This window comes from Perissodus microlepis, chromosome 9, assembly GCF_051167445.1.
Source record: "Perissodus microlepis isolate ML-2025 ecotype Zambia chromosome 9, ASM5116744v1, whole genome shotgun sequence".
NCBI lineage: Eukaryota > Metazoa > Chordata > Actinopteri > Cichliformes > Cichlidae > Perissodus > Perissodus microlepis.
The window spans coordinates 14894122-14909900 of NC_140469.1; the positions used below are offsets into that span (position 1 = coordinate 14894122).

At 40.4% G+C, this 15779-nt stretch overlaps 1 protein-coding gene across 5 annotated transcripts in view; it reads right to left on the reverse strand.

The window, feature by feature from the left end:
- The window catches only part of neto1l (neuropilin (NRP) and tolloid (TLL)-like 1, like), a 69644-nt gene extending 54251 nt beyond the window's left edge, over positions 1-15393 (reverse strand). For 2 of the 5 annotated variants that reach the window (XR_014801279.1, XM_084939173.1), the window contains exons 1-4: positions 14515-15393; positions 13756-13812; positions 13510-13644; positions 12883-13131 (exon numbers count right to left, since the gene is read on the reverse strand). Coding sequence is in view for 4 of the 5 variants with exons in the window: in XM_084939173.1 (XP_084795299.1) it covers positions 12883-13131; positions 13510-13644; positions 13756-13812; positions 14515-14542 (469 nt within the window). In the remaining variant the exon portion in view is untranslated. The remainder of the gene's footprint in view (positions 1-12882; positions 13132-13509; positions 13645-13755; positions 13813-14514) is intronic. The other 3 variants (XM_084939176.1, XM_084939174.1, XM_084939175.1) reach the window with 3 other exon arrangements.
- Positions 15394-15779: the final 386 nt, after the last annotated feature.

Consider the following 15779-nt stretch of genomic DNA (forward strand, 5'->3'; position numbering starts at 1 on the left):
ACGGCAACAAAGCTGGGTGTTGTGTAGACTGCAGTCGTGAATATGAATTAGTCTCCCCTAAATAACATGCCTGCTAACAAAGACTGAAAATATTTTGCTCATGTGATACATTTGGATCTTTACATTTATTTTAAAGAGCATCTTCAATCTCTGCTTTTAAATCGAAGCTCAAAATCCACTTTTACACTTTGCCCGTTCCAACTCATGAATACCTCATTTGTTGTTCTGTCTGTTGTCATTATGTATCTACTTATTGTTGTAGGCCTCTTAATTCTGTAATGTAGTGTTTGTGTTAGGTCTGCAGCCTTCTACTGCAGAGTTATTGCATGTTGGATTTTTCTTTAATTAGTTTTTATTTTATTTCATTTTTACTTTTTATTTTAAATTCAGCTTAGTTTCGGTTATTTTCCAGAGTGGTTTTCAGTTTACTTTTTATTAGTTTTAATGTTAGTTTTTAGTGTTTTTTAAATTTATATGATAGATATTCCAACGTAAACAGAAGACATACAAAGCCTCAATAAACATGTCCATAAAAACAATATCAGGTAGTTTGTGACAATCTTTTTTTTTTTTTTTATCAGATTAACAAATACAAAACTAAGGCTATTTCTGCCATAATAATCTAGTTTTAGGTTTTAGTTTAGTTAACTATAACAACCTTGTTCTATTGTTAGCTTCCTGGCTTGCAATGACAACATCAGTATTGGCTAAATAGAGTCCTCCTGCTGGATGTTTGGTGGTCTCTCCATTTACTCTGCATTGCCAAGACACGACATCCATTGAGGGCTAACGTCTCATGTCCCGAGACGTCCCATGGGAACACAAAAGGTGACCTTCTGCGTTCCAATGTTACACGCCAGATTGTAGATGAAATCGAATAGAATGATGCTACCTCAGTAATACACGTTGCAGCCGTGTATTCCAGCCCTAACCACAACCTTATCCCTAACGTTAACCACCACCTTAATCATGTTAGATAGTGTTTTCCAAAGCGATTTAAGTAAAATAAACACACGTGAAGATTCATTTCAAACGGTTCCCATGTTTCCTCATTTCTCCAAACTCCTAATATAGGGACGTGTTGGGTGGACAACAGCGTAATATACCGACGATTTGTCACCTAGTGTAAAATGTTACGCTTTGAGAGTGGAAGTACACAATTTGAGACACAACAATAAACTTTATCCAAAAAACAAAAAAACAATCAAACAGAACAATTACACAGACGATGCAGTGCTATAGGATGACGGATTTTCAGAAATAGCATACCCAGCCATTAACAAACCACTTATCATTTCTAAGCTGCTAAAGCAAACCTCTTTATTAAGACACAAAAACACCTTTCTCCACAGGAGAACAATAAATGCTCGTGTAACTCAACATTTAAACCCCATGCTTTTGAAATCAGCTTTGCATCAGCCCAAATCACTGATGTTTGACAAATAGTGTGTCAAGAGATCCACTGCTTGGAGCTAAAACCTTACTCCAGAGCTACTGCCACTAGCAAATGAATATTTAAGCCACACCAAAGCCCTCCTCTCCAAGCACTCAATTTAGGCATTTTCACTGAGCTTTTTCTACTACAATATAAGTTTCCACAAAGCCCTGCTCTTCAGAGGCAGAGCACGATAAAATCAATGACTCAGACTTTCTTCTTGATCACAGTCAATCTCTCCTATAAGCTACAAACACACAACGAGTTTTTGTAAGGGAGGTTTTAAATCTAATCTCATCTTCTACCTCCCACTCTTCTTTATTTCTCCTTCTGACGCGTGACCCTATAATGCTGTTTCCAGCCCTCTTACCTCGCTGTGCTCTGGTGTTTTCATTACATGTGGCGTGATTCAGTTCATGTCAAGCAACAAAAACATTAGTCAAATGTCTCTGAAGTGGTAGGTGAAGTAATTTCCCACAGGTACAGCAACCTACACACATAATCTCCCTTTCTACAACAGAGACAGAGTGTGAAATATCTACTAAGTCAGAAGGTAAAAGCTGGCAGACTTTTAAAATACCAGGAAATACAGTGTTGCCCAGAGGGAGACAAAATTTTCAGCCGAGCTCTGCAGATTCAACCTCATCTTTTCTAATTTAAGAAAAAGGAAATTATGTCCTTGTGGCACCCAGTTATCTAGGGAAAGGACTATGATTCAAATCGCACTTGAATTCTACATTTTACCAGCAGAGCCCCAAAACGGATTACGCCTGAATATTTAAGATTGTCCGGTGTATAAAACGGACAAAATGTGTGCAGCATTGTGCTGTGTGCGTATTCCACTTAAAGATAGAGCCCTGCTGCTCAGCTACTTCCCATCATTTTATTCTTCACGGCTTTCCTCCTTACGAACATGGAGATTTTTTTTTTTTGCTGCCAGCACACAAACCCAGGACCAACACCACCCCTACAAATAAACTGGAGGACAAAATGAAAAGGATTTTTAGATCTGAGGGTTCAGATGTAGCCGCTCAGCGGAGGTCCAGAGTGTATGTCTGTGTTTGTGCACAGGGATTAGGAGCAGCATACAGATTTGAGCAGTTTCGCCCAACCAAAATCCAGATTGACTCAACTCTTGGATGAGAAATATCCTCTGCACACAAACACACACACACGCTACAAGAACAAGATTGTATGTCTACGGCCATATACGTGGACAGTGACAGCCAGCCTTAAAAATTACGTTTACACAGGAAAGATCTTGTACCTGCAGAGTACAGATTCTCCAGCGAACTCATTTATTCTCACAAAGATATCTGCAACCCCGAGCAAAGTGATGCAATGTGATTACAAAAAATCACTGCAAACCTGACTATCCTGGATCATATCTGAATAAAAATTATATAAATGTGCTGAATGGATGAATAATCTGCTTTTTGACAAACTGAAGGATTTCCTGAAACAATCCCCCCCCCCCCCCCCCAAACCCCTGCAGCAGATCAGATATTTCATTATTAAGAAAGAATAAGCAATCATACTGCATGCAGGAAAGCAGATAAAGTCAGCAAGTCTCAATTTCAATCCCGGAGATATTGAGCCAAACAAGTGGCATTTAAAAAAATGTAGTAATATCTTTAATGCACAGCAATTGAAACTTACTGAGAGTAAACTGTCATGGTACTTTAAGTTGTTTTGAGGCTGCTCGTGAGAAGGTTACAGGAACGAGCATGTGCATTTGTGTATTACGAAGAGTCATTTGTATGCATGTTAGGCACACGGGCTTATTAGAAGCCACAAGGTAAAAGCCAATTGGCATCCTTTTATAGATGGTGGCGAGAAAAGCCAGTGTCAGCTCAATGAATATTCAGATAGAAGCAGAAGCCTTGAGGGGACATGGAGCAGCCCCAGTCTTTTGTCAGTCTTCCTCACAGCGCAGCCACAACCTATTCACAGCAATCCAAATCTTTCTCTGTATCACTGAATCCTCCTTTAATTTCTTCCATCTTTGTCTCTTGTTCTCTTCTCCCTGTTACTTTTATCACTCATATATACCCTTCCTGTATAGTCTCGCTCTTTCTCTGCCTCCATTTTCCGTGCTGTACATTTTCCTGTGTTGGGGAATAATGAGAGCCAGCAACAGTGGGTGGCCATGTGCGTCGCATTGTATAGGAGTGCCGTGATTAATCGAGCTTGCCAATTGGAAAATGGAAATGCCAACAAGGCCATGCCGTCAACACACTGTTAGTGTTAGTTTGAGAAAGAAACGCAGACGAACACACACGATCGACTTCCTGACTTTTCCACGTCCTTCCATTCTGCCAGAAAGACTTCAGTCGCTCACTGAAAGAAGATGGCTTTAAATGAGCTGCTGGAGCACGCCGGTGTACAGTCAATGGTCTGAGAAGGAAATAAAATTATCTTGCGTGAACCTCAAAAATCGTAGACGAATGAGCAATTCGAGCTTTGACGAGGGTAAAAGGAGATTCGTGTTTGTCATTTTGACAGTTTTGTCAAGGTGTGTGACTCGAGGATGCAGAGCGAGAAAAATGCTTGGCAGCTCAAGCAAAAAGTGAACTGAGACAAAATAACACGGAACATCGTGCAATCTGGTTTACACCTCTATGAAACCAAATGTCACATGCACCTTTAGGACGACAAGCGGTCCAATTTAAACTGGCCTTTCTTATAGGAACAGTTTAGGACCCTGCAAGCTCACTTAATGGATCCTCTGGGCGCCATAGTAACCCTCTGCACACATAAGAAAAGGCAGGATGAGGCAGCCGAACTAAGCGGGCAAACTCAAGTTTTGTTGAACATAATACAGTCTATCTTTTGCGCTCTGCTTTGTGTAAACATTTTGTTCCATTATAATCATGTTATTTGTTCCTTGGTTGAACCTTGAAAAGAAGAATACATGAAATAAGCTGAAATAGGAGGAAACTCATTCAGTTGTAAACCATAAACCACTTGTCACGGTTTGCCCGTAAGCCTAACAGATGGTAATGATATACATTAAACCTCCATCACGGTCTCAGCAGTGTATGAAGTAGAGTAGCTGGTATATGGCCCAAGCTGCACTATTAGTTCATGAAATGTACCATCAACTCGTTTTATTGTCATTTTCTATAAGGGAATATTATATACTGGTGTGGCCATCTGCTTGAATCCGCAACTATTTTATTATTCTGCAATATTACGAGGATTACTGACATTCCACATTTCATAATCCCATCATGGATGCCCTCCTTCATTGTTGACATCATTCTTCCAGTAGCCAAACAAAAGCCTGCCATTACCTATTAGATTACCCAGAAGCCAAATGTGATTTAGGTCCCTTTGGAATCGGACATTTGCTCTTAGATGATAAGCTGGGAATTTAAAGTCCAAGCCGCTGCCAAACTGGATGTAAGAAAATGGGGGAGCAAAAGTGTAGATAATGAAAACAGAACGTTCATCATTCATCCCTGAGGAAGTGTCCTACTGATGAGAAGATGAAAATAAAAGTAAAATCCATCAAGCACGCGAAGCAGTCTGCTCTGTGATGCCATATGGAATCAGAGGTGCAAATCAGGAGTGACGAACAAACAAAATTCCTTCACCTTCCAACAATCAAAAGACCTTTTCAATCTGTTCTTAAGGGAATAACTCTCTTAGACGTTTTCGATGGGTTGAGGCCTTAATGTGTACAGAGATAAAACACAGAGCTCAATCTCATTCCTGCCTAATACAGCATAATGGAGAGAGTCGGGCTCTCGGCATGACAGCCATGGATCCACCACAGCGATAGGCTAATGAAACAAAGAGCCCTAGGCAAGCTGTTATACCTACAGAGGTAGGAAGGATGCAAAAAAAAAAAAGCCTTACAACACTCGAGCTAATTTCCAATGCAGTGGAGACCATATGCATCATGTGCACAATGTAGCAAACACAGCGTGCATACACAATAGAGCACTCTATTGTGGATGTCGCACAGGAAGGACACAGGGGTTTGAACAGGAAGGCAGCCAAGATTTTGGTACAGATTGGAGAGTTGCATGGTGTAGACAAACACCTGTACACACACACACAAACACACACACCCCACTCCAATCCCCACACCACGCCACAAATAAACCCCCACACCAAGCATGGTTTACATTACTGCAGACTTCCAGCTACAACAGAGAGATGCCCTGACCCCCGAAGCATCTGTAGCTGAACAGCAGGCCTGGCTAACAAACCGCCACAGAGGATAGAAGCAGGAGGCAGGCTGAGCTGCTGATTGATCTGCAGCGTAATTGGCTAGGAGTGGCTGAAACAGCCAGAGGACGTAAATATCAGCCATCCCGCTGGACAGTGAGTTAAGTTCCACAAGAGCGATAAACTCTGACTGGTTGTCCCCTGAGTGAAGGCTTGTTGTCTGATAAGCTGGGGAACACTCTGTGCTGAGATTCCACTGCTGAGCAGGAAGGAGCAAGGTGTAATATCAGAGCAAAGGATGTGTGAGGAGTTGAGTGGGGCAGATGAACAGTCACACAAGAAAGCGGCACAGCTAAGTTCAATCACTTTTTTCCAACATATGTAGTTTTACAAGATAGCTTATATATCTAGCTGGTGAGAAAACCACTAACAAACCAGCTAGTTACCAACCGTAATTCTACAAAGGGAGTAATTAAAGGGAAAAATCCAAGTTAGTATCTTATTTAAACAATATGGTGTAAATATCATAAATCGGAATGATAGAAACGGGGTTTTAATATTTGAGACTTACCTTTTAATTGCATGTAAATTTGCAATTTTCACATCACAGAAAGCACAAGAATTGTGTGCTGTTCCCTTTCATAAACTTGGTGTGAACCATGCATGGCATGAGAGAAAATAGGAGAGAAGAGAAGAGGTAGTGTGCTAGCTGAAAACAGAGAGAGATGAGTGAGGGGAGCGAGGGCACGGCTGACCTCATCCACAGCTGCAAGAGGTGTGCCTGCAATGCTAACTCGCTCAATCCGTCTCATTTTGCTCAGCGCAGAGAGAAGGGAGTCTTTAGCTGAGCTCGAACGTACCACCTGTCATTTGACGTATTTCACCTGATGCGAGCGCATGAGATTCCCCTTGAAATTAGATTTTTGTTTGGCAGCCACCACTCAAAAACAAAAAGTTAGAAAAGAAAATACGCAGGAGAGGCTATTCTCTTAACACAGGTTATTTTATATTTGCTAAAGCCTTTAGCCTGATAGCGTTCCTTTGGTGAAACAATATAACACATGGGGAGTGTGTTAAAAAAAAAAGTACACCTACATGTGTTTCCAGTAAGGAAAAGAAAGACCCATAATAATCAGAGAAACAGCAGGCAGCCCTGAACAATCAGAAAAGAAACTCCCAGAGAATGTGTCCTGCACTGTAGGCAGCGCTAATGGCAATAAGCACTGGAGCAAAACATAAGGAGGGAGATCAATTTGTTGTTGGTGGTGGCTTTGTGATTTATTAGTAATGACTATATGCAAGAATCTTATTCAGGCAAACACACTGAGGTCTTAAGGGAACACCCAAAAGTGTACCATGGGAGATTTCTCTCTCCATTTCTACCTGTTCTCTGTGCTCCACTGAATTTGAAACCCTACCACTGCTGGGCCAAGGAAAATGAAATTTAACTCCCACTACCTTAGGTGCTATAGCACTTTGACAATGTTTTTATTAGATTTATGATGGCAAGTGGACCGCATCTCACATGCACACACTACAAGACTGAAATGTGTTTGAACTAAGTGTTATCAGCCAACAACTGGATACATGTTTAGTACTTGAAAAAGATTTTGTAGCATGAAAACCATCATCTTTTTGTCTTTTGGGAGAAAAGAGCTACGAGGAACAATTGCAGTAGCTAACAATAGTTTGCAGTCGGGGAAGAAAATGCTTATCAGGAGAGAACAGTCCAGACAACAATTACATTCAATACCTCGATACAGCAAAACATTGTATTGCTTCATCGTGCTAATTATTGGCACAAACTATGGAGCTACTCAAATGGTTTCAGACTTACTAGAGTCACTGCATTATGACTTCCTGTGGTGGGGCTTATCAAATAAATGTGAAGAAAGTGAACAGTGGAGAAGGAGAAATAAGAAGGTTACCCAGTGGGACCCAATAGGGGGTGTTGGTTAACTAAATTGACACATAACTGAATGGTTGAAACAGTAGATCAGTTGCTGTGGTGCAGTGGATAAATACACACTTCAGGTCACTTGAGGGTTATATTTTCCCTCTCCGGTTACACAGATATTGTGATGGATGGCAAATAACTGTGTTGCAAACTACTGAAGATCACAAAAGTGCTACATAATAATACGATCCTGATAGATACTCCATGACTCCCACTTTTGTCTTTCTTTTACACTTTCATGACATATTGTGAGTTTTTGCAGACAAATGTAGAATATGTCTGCAACAGAGCTCCAGACCTGTACTTCTCTCTACAGGCAAACTTTGGACAAACTCCCTTAAAACTGTCCTTATTACAGCCTAAAACACCTATGTGACTATGTTCGCTTTCCACACACAATACCATAAATTACAACTATTATGAATGATTATTTACCTCTCTTTGCCTGTCTGTTGAATGTCAGTGTCTTTAGAAAGTTCACTCTGAGAATTTGGTGGATGCAATTAAATAAAATGTGACTCAAACATTTAAATGTCAGTTGCTGGCAAATGGCTTTGGAGAGAGATGTGTTACTGGGAAGTTACTGAACTTTCTACCCAGCCCCAGCGATGGTGTCGCTGTACTCAGCCGCTTCCAAGAGAGACAAGTCGATCTCTGTGGTTCAATTTCCAATTTTCCTGTTTGAGCCCATCTAGGTTCAATCTCATGACCCTGCCTCCTTTGTGATAGGCCCATACATCCTATTCCAGATATAATACTAAATGCCATTTGACTCATTTCAAAATAATTCTCAGCCCAGTTAGAGCTCGGTTGGCTCTGAAGCACTGTGATCGCTCAGTGTCATCTTGATTACCAGGCACGGTTAAAATTTTAAATAGAAGAAAACATTAAGAAGATGTTCGGTTAGCATCTGAGGTTTTCTGTGGAATTTAAACGATGAGGAATATTAGATTGTGTGCGGCACATTTCAAAAAGATCGAACGAAAACCATTAAAACAGTCAACATTATAAATGTATGGTCGCTTTTCATGGAGCACCACAGTCTCCATATTTTATCACAAACCACACAGCATCTGTCTCAGTTCCAGGTCTTGGCTCTGCAAACAGCCGAGTGCAGGGAGCAAGAGGCGGGAGAACTTGCAGCTTTTATTTGCTCTGGCTTTCGCTTAAGGTGCTGAAACACCACTTAATCTACCAGTCCACAAGGGTCCAAGGTCACGGCGCCCTAGGACAACCTGAATAGCAGAATGCTGCTGAAATCCCCCAGCAGTCTTGAATGCACACATACACACAGAAACACACATACCACAGCTCCTCCACTGAGTAATTTCCCCTGCTGCACACGTTGTACTTTTATATTACACAATATTACTAGAAGGCTGCCCGTCAACCTAATGCATTAGCTCTCTCGCTGACCTCCACGGATGATGCAAATCTGTTGGCCACAACTTCATGTGTGCTTTTAAAATATAACAAGCTTATTACTGTGCTGGCTTTTATGACAGACAACTAAATTGCGCTTATTATAGTTTCTTTCATAGCGCCACACAACGGGCTTTTTTTGCACACAATGGCTCAGTATCACACTTTTACATTTCGCCACTAGTTCACAATTACATTATGGTTCTGCCATGAATACATGTATATTCAGGCACTGTAATGAAAAAGGCAGATTAACACAAAAGTAAAACCATAAGTTATAACGCAGGAAGCCTCAGGCCTTATTCTTCTTTCTTAAAATAGTTTTGTTTTGGAATATTTGCTGATCACTATTTAGTCTCAATCCCCTCTGGCTAAACAGGCTTTTTTATATATTCACTTGATTACTGAGCAGTAGAATGTGATAAATTGTGAGATACACTGAGGTTTGCGTGCTGTTTCAAAGTGGTATTAAGATTACATGTCAAGACTAAGTGTACAGCATTTTGGTGTTTTTGAGAAACTAGTGTGACATTTTAACAAATATGCTGGTGAAATTGCTCTCTTGCAAAGAGTTCGCTGCCAAGACTGAAGCCACTCACATGTCTTTAAGCTACTGCCAGTATGACCAATAACCTTTTAGCTTAGTGTGAAGGCTGCAAAATGGTTACTTCTTGCACTGTGGGTGCCAGTAGATAATAGCATGACTAGCAAGTCTGAACTTCATGCTTTTGCATAAACAGCAAGACATATGCATCATCAACTCTGCCTCTAATTCAAAGTGAGATTAAGAAATTTGTCTGTAACTCATTGTCACTGTTTCCTCTTCAGAAGCACAGTTTCTTTTTACAGAGCACGCGTGGAAGTCAGGGTTTCTGTATGCAGCACACACAAACACACATAGATCCTGCTCTTAATGAGTACAGTGTCATGCATTAAATGTTTAAAACTGTAGTTTCACTGGAGTTCACACTGATCCTTTACCAACAAAATTACTTTAAGTGACTTATGTGTTATACAGGCCATGTCTCAAATGGCTACAATTGGGGAGCTGGGGAACCTAATGAGGTTTTGCATTTACGTGACAGCTAAGTAGGTGAAGTTAACTTATCAGCCATGTTGGATGTATGAGAATGTAAGGCCAAGTAAATTAGGTCCAAGTCAGGCAGGCCTCGAGACTGGACTGGGCCCATCTACCAACCACCCGTTGCAAGAAAAATACGCATGCTCCCAAACTGGTTGGCAAGTGGTTGCTGGAGGTTGATGGCAGTCAACATGAAAGAAAAATGTGTTGCTATTAATCTCCTTGTGGTTTCTTTGGTCACATACCTACTTGACTTTGCAAATGCTTTCCATTTCCTCTTTGCATCACACTTTTTCAATTTTTAGTACTTTGAGTGTTTGCTTTTAATGCTAATTTGACCCAGTCTCAGAAATCCCATTAAGGTTTTTGGTGCAGCCCTCTCTTTTCAACTGATTGTGCTTAGTGATAGCCAGGAGCATCCAGTAACAGCTCATGTGGAATACACATTTTTTCCTCATAACTGGTAGTTGTATCACATCCAATATGGCGGACAACTCTCGTGCAAGGTATGAGTGATGTCATGTGATGAACCTCTATATGTGTCAGGTGTTCTAATTCAGTCAGGTGGCTCGCTTGTGAGTCACACAGGCAGCTTGCCATGGCCTGGTAAGCTTCCATTATAAATCCTGCAAAAGTGCCAGGCAATCTTGTAATTAAAAATGTGTCTGAGTGACTGTAAGTAATTGAGTCAGAAGCTACTGTACATATACCTCCAAAATATCTGTCAAATCCCAACGTAACTTTGATTTCTTTGCAAAAAACAAATTACAGCACAGTTTGAAGAGGGGAAAAAAGAATGCTGTACAAGTTCTGTGACACAATACACTGAGTATGAAGAATCTGGGTGCAACGTGTTTGACAACTAAATTGTGAGTCACATCAACAGGAACGTTAAGTGCATCAAAAACTATTATATTTGGATCTCTACTGTCTGCTAAATCTCTTATATAAATATAAAAATGTAATACATAGCACCTTCAGACTTCAAGTACCTCAAGATCTATGATAGGACATTAGATACTGGAGATTCCAGTCATTGGTTATTCATTCACTGGCTGCTGTATTAACCGAATTAGTCATCAAGAGCTCTGAAAGGACAGCAGCAGAATGTGAAGGAGAGGCACATTTTTTTCTTTATCTGGCAGCTGCTAAAATGACTGAGGAAAGAGAGTGAGAGGAGATGATTCATGTCACCTTTGTTGCCACATCTTTTTTTCTTTTGCTTCCATTCATGAGAGGAGGGCTGTGTAAATTAGCATGGTTAGCAGAGCAGCTGCAGATGTGAGACACTATTCACACTGCCAGATTTCAGAGTATCGAGTCGAGTGAATTCAAGACTTTTATCTTCATTAATTATGGAAATCATATGCCTCAGATATTTCCTATCAAGTCAAGAGGCAAAGCTTTTCACTGTTCTCTAAGCAAATTTTCAATAGGACTCCCAAGAGAAGCAGGAAGGAGAAACAATACTTGAATTACACACCACTGGGAAAAAAGAGGGGTCTTTAACTATCAGGGATGAAAAAAAACATCTTTTATGTGCAACTCTTTTTCAGAGCAATTTTGCAAATTACAGTACAGATGTTAATTGCAATTACCACATGTGAATTCTTATTCACACCCATTAGGAAATAAAGCTATGCAGACTTAGTCAGGGTAAAAACTCAGAAAATGCTACTATTTTGACATTTAATGATCACCTTTAACATTTTGGAAACAGTGCTTATCTCATATATAATTATTAATTTTGGTCAAGAGTTGACATCTGCCTCTGTAAAGTGAATTGAAGAATATTGGCAAAGCTAATCGAACATAAATATAAAAGAATCTTTGTGTTAATGAGCGAGCTAAATGGTGTGCTCCTACTCAGATAAACCAAAGCCAACAGAACAGAATGACACGATGGGCAAGGCTATGGTACTGCAGTGTGAGCTGAGGTGAAGAGGAGTCAGTATGAACAGCATGAAATTGAAACCCTTCCCTGAGGTAAAAGTTGGGTTTATCCCCGGGCTGCTTTGTCAGTATACAGTAGAAACCCGCAATTTCCTACGAACAGCTTCACCATTCGGATTTCCACAAAGCAATCGGAGATAAATCTGCAGCTCTCTCCCTTTTCACCCCAATAGCTTTCTTTTCAACTGCCTGCAGCTAATAGCATGTTTTTCAGATGAAAGGTTCATGTACTGCATGTGTTCATTATTTAAACAATGACACGCTCAAATATCCGATGGTAAAATGCCCCAGAAGGTTTGGAGACAAATTGGCATACTCTATGCATTTCCTGACACTATGCCTTTCAAGCCTTTGACTCACTAAAAAAAAAAAAAAAGTTGACAGTGTTATTAAACCCAGTCAAGTGTGGGTGAGTGAATATTAAATCATTCTTATGCCCTGATTCTTTGTCACCAATCCTCATGCTGCTTCAGTAATGCTATCACGACCAAAGATGAGGTAAATTAAAAAACGCCAAGGTTTGTGTTCAACACTACAGATAGGTTAGCTTCTCCCTGTGAATCAGTGTTGATGAAACCCTTCCATGTCTCTACACATATAGAGAGAAAAACAAGAGCGAGCCAACCAGTCACAAGAATGTCCCAGCCAATGACAGCATAATGCCAATGGTAACAGTGAGCGTGTGCAGACAGACAATCAATAACCCTCTAAGAGGCTTCCACAAATATCAAGGCCGAGCTCCCCGGATGATGTTCGTTATTCACTTGGGAACCTGCTGTTAGAGCTATAAACTCTGAATATGCTTATAAAGGAAGTCTAAAAAAAAAGCCTAAAAAACTACAAAAACAATCATACCTGCAGTAAAGTTGTAACTTGCCGAAAATCCCACTGCTTCCAGTTCACCATCCGTAACAAATTTTATCCACAGATATCTGCCGCTACTCCTGATGTCAGGCGGGCTGTGCTGACCGCAGTACCGTCCGAGAATCGGGGAGAAGCCAAACGGTCCATCTCGTACCTCAATGTTGTCAAATTTACATTCCCAAGAGGACTCGATTGAATAATTCTCGTCAAAGTGTAGGTCGATACACTGCCTTGGGGGAGCTGCAAGACACAATGGAAATAATTACTACCTAGCACAAAGAATGGCGTAAACTATTTGTCATGCTTTCATCGATGAACATTCAGCTTCTTTCATTATCAGCGCTCAACTCAAATTCTGGCTGTTAGTCAATTCATCTCTAAATAACGAGAGATGTTATTTCCACATTCACTTTGGTACTACATTAATGAGGCTATGTGCACTGACTTGTCAAAAACCATGTTTTTATATTAAAAAAAGGCTTTCTAGGCTTGCCAATCAGTCCAATGTGTATCATCGCTCACTGACGATAGCCTCAGTAGTGCTTTAGTTGAGAATAAACAGCTAGGTCGCTTTGGCTTCTTTTCTTCACTACTGCTGTGTTTAAAGAGATGATTTACCTTCAAGGATGTAAACACACTCTGTGTCTGGGGGGTATTTGTTTGGGTAATTGGGAGAAGTGAAGAGCCCTCCTTCTGCTTCCTTTACCCACGTTCCACACTGACCTGCAGGCTTCACTCCAGAATTGTTTTTCACTGAAATATACACACACATACATTATGTATTTGATAGTGTTAAGCATATACATATAAATTTGAATAGAGGACATTTGGACACCAAAAAGACAAGCTGGTGATGGCTATTACCTGCTGTATCCTTCTTTGTTGCCCCACACAACCCAAGTATGAGTAGACTTGCAACAACTGTAAGGAAAGAAAGATGAATTCATATGGGGTTTTTTTTGGGTGTTTTTGTTTTTGTTTTTTTGTTTTTTTAATTACACTAGTTTTTGTCTTTGTTTTGTTTGTTTTTTTCATTTAGGTTGGAACAAAGGTATTAATACTGTATTTATGTACGTAATGTAACAACCTGGTCCCGACCTAAAGGAATAAAAAAAACACACAATACCTCCAATAATAATAATAATAATAATAATAATAATAGTATAGATCACGCAACCTATAGATCACGTAAGAACATAACCTACAGGCTGCTACTAAAAGTCTCTTCCAACAAAGACTACACCTATATAAAGCCCCTTTTAGCCAAAGGCTTCAAAATTATATATTTTTTTAAACGATAGGCCCACATCACAAACTGCAACAATCGCAATATGACTATTTCCTGCCATAAATAAAACTGGAGGTTAAAAAAAAACTTAAGACTGTGACCTTCACTGTGAGTTTACAGGTTGCAGGATGCAGTGCATCCGTTTTTCATCTCATATTTGTTTATCCCTACTGAATCACCATTTTGTTCCTATGTTGATTTCGATCTGTTGCTCTGATATTTACAGTCCGTCTAAACTGATTAAAAGATTATCATGCCGCTTTTGCGCTTGGGTAGGACAAACATTAAGAGCTTTTCAGCAAGTGTGCTTCAGTTGGTGAATACGGATGTCTTACCGTGATGGAAGCTGTGCCCATGTAGCATGTCTGTTCCTTTCACAAACGGCTTTAGGCTCAACTAATTCCATTTAGATTAGGAATACTTGAAGAGAGAAAAAAGATAGAGATGTAAGTTTCTGAGTATTCACGCAGAGATATCGCTCATGTTATCAAACCTTTCGGTGGTGGGTTAAAAAAAAAGCGAAATTTTACTCCTTATTAAAATCTCAGAGAGAAAAAGAAATCCTTCCAGATGTGTCACAACAACTACTAATCACCAGTTTCATATAAAACCAAAAACAGTTCCAAACACTCGCCCGATTTCCATCCAAACGTTTCTAGTACCCCTTGGCGCGTTTGATGCACTGAAAAGATTAATAGTCCCTTCATCAGCCCTTCTCTAATCGCTCCACCTTTGCAATCTTCTTTTAGAAAATATCACGGGCAACCTTGTTTTGTCCGCTTTGGTCCCTTTATCAAGAGAGATGATCCTTCAAGAGCACGTAAAACCACGCAACACTCATCTCTGCGGCGTTTTCTGTACTCTTTTGCGCTGCGTAAAAATCTTCTGGAAAACAAGAGGTTGCCAAACAGATACAAAAAATAATAATAATTAATTGATTTTTTGTTTGGCTTTCATTTGTCGCCCCGTGTTTCCCCAAAAAGCTGTCAGTGTTGTTCTCACTGAGTCCCTCTGCCTGGGTTTCTGTCAACTGCCTGAGTCCCCGCAGCCGGCAGGAACTAATGCAAGATCTTCTTCCTCCTCCCGTTCATTCACCACCGACTACGGCCGTCCAATGCGCCACAGTCCTCACGTACTTTTGACGCACGCATCGAAAAGTTCTCCAGGACACGACTTCATCCACACACACACACACACACACACACACACACACACACGACACGCGCACGTGTTTGAACAATAAAGCGCGCGCTGCAGAATTCATTTTCACTAGATCCACCGCGCAACATAAAAAGGGAAAGGTAAGCAGAAAAGGCAAGGGGATTGGAAATGAAATAAAAAGTCGAGGAACGCGAAGGAGCGAGGTTAAACAAACGGGAAATGCACTGTTAAGCATAAAGGAATCTCAAGTCATATTTCCATGGTCGAAAAAAAATGCACATCGCCTTCTTTTATCAGATTAAGAATCCATCCATTTGTTTCTGCTGTGTGGAGCTATCCTAAAATGCATAAGTAGGCTAACGTAGTTTATATAGAACAACAACACACCTGTCATCCACAAACATGTGACCAAGGATGGCATCTTTAGAAATTCTGCACT